Genomic DNA, 4,943 nt, shown 5'->3' on the forward strand with positions numbered 1-4,943 from the left:
GTGGGCGGCGGGGTGTGTTGCAAGCCTTGTTATTCTCCCCCGCCAGCCTCCCCCTCCCCATCTCCCACTGCCCACTCCCCGCCCGCACCCCCTCCCTTCGCTCCCCTCTCTCCTTCCTTCGCGACTCCTCTTGCTCTCCCTTCTCTCCCTCCCTCCCTCCCTCCCTCCTTCTGGTCTCCTTCTCCATTCCCTCGTTTCTTCCACGTCCGTCCGGGCCGTGTCCCCCCCACCCCTTCCCCACCTTCTCCCCCGCCGCGCACTGCTGGCCAGTCTTCCCATCTCCCCGCTCCTCGCTTCTCTCTCTTCCTCTCTTCACATCCTCTCCCTCCCTCCCTTCCTCCCTCCCTTCCTCCCTCCATCGGCATCAGAACTCGTCCCTCAAGTAAGCTAGAGCGTGACTGCCCGAAGGGAGGGGGGGGAGAGTGAAAAGGGGGGGAGAGGGGGAGAGGGGAGAGGGAGGGGAAGGACGAGCGAATGGCGCGTTGCCTCTGAAAAGGGCCGGGCTCTGTGCCTTTCCACTGACCAATCGCTTTAATTAAAATAGAAAGTTCAAACAATTTACCCCCGGGACAGCGAAGATTAGACAGCCGAGAGCCGAGAGGGGGGGAGGGGGGAGTGGGGAGGGGAAGGGGGGGGGAAAGAGGGAAGGGAAGGGGGAGGGGGAAGGGAGAGGAGAAAGCGGGGGGAGGAGAGGGTAAAGGGAAGTAGAGGAAGGGGGGGGGGGGGGGCATGGCGTGGGCGGGAGGATGTAATGACACGATTTCTCTTCGTTTTAGAGAAAAAAACAATACTGTATATATATATGATGATTGACACTCTACTCTTTGCATGCGAAAAGAAACTACAACCAAGCTAAAGAAGGCGCATAGAGAGAGAGAAACACACACACACACACACACACACACACACACACACACACACACACACACACACACACACAACCTCCCCCTCCAAACACACACACACACACACACACAATCACACCCCCCCACTCCCCACCCCACCCCCCCGACACAGCGTTCTGGAAGCCCCGACCCGACACCGACCGACGTCCATCAAAGGCGGCGGATTCGAACGGTGCCGACGCAATAAACCTTGTCCATACAATAGCTCGCGACTTCCGCACAAAAAGAAAACAAAAAAGGAGAAAAGAAAAGAAAAAGAAAAAGAAAGAAAGGGGAAAAAAAACTGAAGAAATACGCGAGAGCAATACAATCAATACAATGATGCAATCAACGCAATAACGCAGGTCAGGACTCGAGTGAAGATTCTAGTTTGGTGTTAGATATCCCCTTTTTTTCTTTCTTTCTTTCTCTTTTTCTTCCTTTTTTCTCCTTTTTTTCCTAAGGGGGAGATTTATTCTTTTCAACTATAAAAAAAAACTGGTGAAACAAGAGATTAGAATATACAGCAAAAAGATGATGAAACAGATGTGAAAAGAAGAAAAAGAGGAAGAAGAAGACGAAGAAGAAGAAGAAGACGAAGAAGAAGAAGAAGAGGAAGAAAAAGAAGAAGATTGAGGAGGAGAGGAAAAAAAAAAGGAAATAGAAATTCCCAAAACACAATAAACAACAAAAAAAGGTGAAAACAACAAATAAAAAGGAAGAGCGGAGAGAAACAGAGACAGAGAGAGACAACGGCCTGGTCAGTCTCCCCCCCCCCCCTCCAACACTTCCCTGCTAGGAAAGTTATAGTACTCGTGGCAGAGTATGTATGATTCCTTTGGCGACGCGAGATTTGTGAAAACTCCTCCGTGGGCGTCCCTATCTCCACCCCCCTACTGTTCCCCTCCTCCCTATCCCCTGCCCCCCTTGCTCTTTCCCTGTTGACTCTCACACCTCCTCTCCCTTCCAACCTCCCCCCCCTTCTCTCCTCCCCCTTCTTTCCTTCCTTCTCCCTCCCCCCTCCCTTCATCCCTCCTCTATTCCTTCCTACCTCTATCTTTCCCCTCCCTCCCTCTCTCTCTCTCTCTCTCTTTCCCCTCCTCCCTTTCCCATCCCTCCCTTCCTCTCTCTTTCCTCTCCTCCCCTTCCTCCCTCCCTCCCTCCCTCCCTCCTCCCTTCGCCATCCCTTCCCCCACTCCATCTCCCATTCCCATTCCCCTCCCCCCCTCCCCCGAGCTTCCTGGATGGCTGGTGGGATATTGCATCTTTCTTATTTCAATTTCAAAGAGGAAAAGCTTCGATCAGACCAATATCAGAGGAGGAACATGAATATCTGTACCGGTGAAAATTGAACACTGCCCTTGGTGAGGAATGTGTGTGCGTGTGTGCGTGCGTGCGTGTTTGCGTGTGTGTGTGTGTGTACGTTTGTGTGTGTGTGTGTGTGTGTGTGTGTGTGTGTGTGTGTGTGTGTGTGTGTGTGTGTGTGTGTGTGTGTGTGTGTATGTGTGTGTGTGTTTGTGTGTAGTACATGTTTGGCAGGTTTGTTTGATGTGCGAGTTTCCGGCGCATTGGTACAAACCCCCTGCTATTTCACAACCGACACTTCAGGAGACACATACACACTCTCTCCCCCCCAACCCACAAAACCTCCCCAACCCCTCTCTTCACCCCCCAACCCCTTACATCTCCCCCCTCTCTTCACCCCCAGCCCACTCAACCTCCCCACGACCCCTCTCTCCACCCCCACTTCCACCCCCCCCTACCCATCCACAAACACCCAGAATCTCACCTGTGGTTGCACTGTTGACAAGCGAAACACTCAAGGTGGTATACATTCGTCTTGGCTCTCATCACCATCTCAAAGGCGGGGATGACCTTGTTGCAGGCAGCGCAGTGACCCGTGGTGCCAAATAGTCTGCAAGGGACAGGAGAAAAATATTGGTTAGATAGATAAATAGATGGAGAGACAGATGTATCGATGATAACACTGTGTTAAAATGGTGCCAAATCGCCTGCAAGGAACAGGGGAAAATGATGGTTAGATAGACAGAGCGATTATCAGACGAATAAATAGGTGTATGGATATATAACCGTGATAAGATGTCTTTATTCAAAATAATCATCAACTGACAATTTTTTTTATTACATATAAATAATTATATAAGTAAATATAATAATAAAATATAACGTGAAATTCACGGGTTCCAAGATATATAAAAACCTAATAATAGTAATAGTAATAGTAAGAGTAATATAAATAATAATAATAATAATAATAATAATAATAATAACAATGATAATGATGACGACGACGACGACGACGACGACGACGACGATGATGATAGTAATAACAACAACAATAATAATGGGAATAATAACAACAATAATAACAATGACAATAACAACAGAGCCCCTCCCGCGGCGGCCGAGCCTCCCGCAAGGCGAAAAAGGAGGCAAGCGAGCGGCGGCGCGCGATGGCCGGGCCGAGTCGAGCGGCAGGCGCACATAAAGGTTCAAATTAACGAAGAGATGAATATGAAAATGAACCCTAACGACGAGCGAATGGCGGCGCGGCCTGGCGGGAAGTGCGGCGCTCGTTTAATATAGAGGCTCCAGCAGTCATGTCGGCCGCAAACTTACACTGCTTGCGCGCCCGGGCCCACTCGCTCTCAACTTTCCCAAACAAGGATAATTTAGACCAAATTCACATCAGCATTCGCGACGCAAGTTTAATTTACGCTGAATTTACACACAGACCACACACACGCGTCGCTCCCCCCCCTCCCCTCCTGTCCCTCTGCCCCTCCCCCCTCCCCCCTCGTCCTGCGCCCTAATAAGCATCGCCTCCTTTCCTTCACATTTTATTAGCATCAATTTTTATTATTATTATCATTTTTATTAACGCTATGTTATTGTTATTATTATTATTATTATTATTATTATTATTATTATTATTGTCATCATTATTATTATTATTAATATCAATACTATTGTCATTATCATTATACTATCATCGATATCTTCATAACTATTATCATGGCCGTTATCAACACCTCACATAACTCTTTCCTGTTCTTATAATCTTATCATCATTATGCTGGTAATAACAAAATATGACACTACTACCACTACATTTTCTACTACGACTGTTGATGCTGCTTTTGTTACTACTACTGCAACTACTACTACTACAAGTACTATTAGAAGTATAACAATTACTACTACAACCTCCACTGCTACAACTTCTACTACTACTACTACAACTTTTACGACTACTACTACTACTACTACTACAAATTGTAATAATTAAACAAACATCACAAACAGGTGTCAATCAAGAATCCGCAATTATTAGTCATTCAAAAGACCTTTGTAATGTTCAGGATTCTGGCATGTCGGTCAAGTTGTCACTGTCATTTTTTTACAGGAAATAACGAATGAATAAATTATGTATCAGGCTAATAATATTCGCAAAATCATAAATATATGATACTATGATTATTGCTTTCCGTGATTTTTTTCTTTTGTTTTCAGAGAGGAAAGACAAATATGTGAATGAAAGTTAAAGAGAGTATGGAGAGAGAGAGAGAGAGAGAGAGAGAGAGAGAGAGAGAGAGAGAGAGAGAGAGAGAGAGAGAGAGAGAGAGAGAGAGAGAGAGAGAGAGAGAGAGAGGGAGGAGGAAGGGGAGAGGGAGGAGGAAGGGGGGGAGGGAGGGAGGAAGGAAGGAAGGGAGAGAGAGGGAATGCCACACTCTTTGCATTAATGCCAAGAGACGATTTCCTGCAGTAGCAATTTAATTTCCAAGGGAGATCGGCATCCCTTCTCTCCATTATCAGCTGAAAGTCTCGCTAATGTAGGACGCACGGTAGGCGGGGAGGACAGTTTGCTGAGGGGGAAGGGGGGGGGGGGAAGGGGATAGGGAATGGGAGGGAAAGGGGACCGTCTAAAAGGGGGATAAAGGAGACAGTTTAAGAGAGAAAAGGGGTGAGGGAGGGAGGGAGGGAGGGAGGGAGGGAGAGAGAATACAGACAGAGGGAAACAGAAAGAGAAAGAGATGA

The 4,943-nt window shown here is 47.3% G+C and overlaps 1 protein-coding gene across 2 annotated transcripts in view; it reads right to left on the reverse strand.

The window, feature by feature from the left end:
• LOC125036476 (hormone receptor 4-like) overlaps nucleotides 1-2,795 on the reverse strand; it is a 12,787-nt gene extending 9,992 nt beyond the window's left edge. For both annotated transcript variants that reach the window (XM_047629078.1, XM_047629077.1), the window contains exon 1: nucleotides 2,674-2,795. In XM_047629078.1, the coding sequence (XP_047485034.1) occupies nucleotides 2,674-2,741 (68 nt within the window). In that variant the 5' untranslated portion in view covers nucleotides 2,742-2,795. The remainder of the gene's footprint in view (nucleotides 1-2,673) is intronic.
• Nucleotides 2,796-4,943: the final 2,148 nt, after the last annotated feature.

The sequence above is a fragment of the Penaeus chinensis genome, chromosome 21 (assembly GCF_019202785.1).
Source record: "Penaeus chinensis breed Huanghai No. 1 chromosome 21, ASM1920278v2, whole genome shotgun sequence".
NCBI classification, from domain to species: domain Eukaryota; kingdom Metazoa; phylum Arthropoda; class Malacostraca; order Decapoda; family Penaeidae; genus Penaeus; species Penaeus chinensis.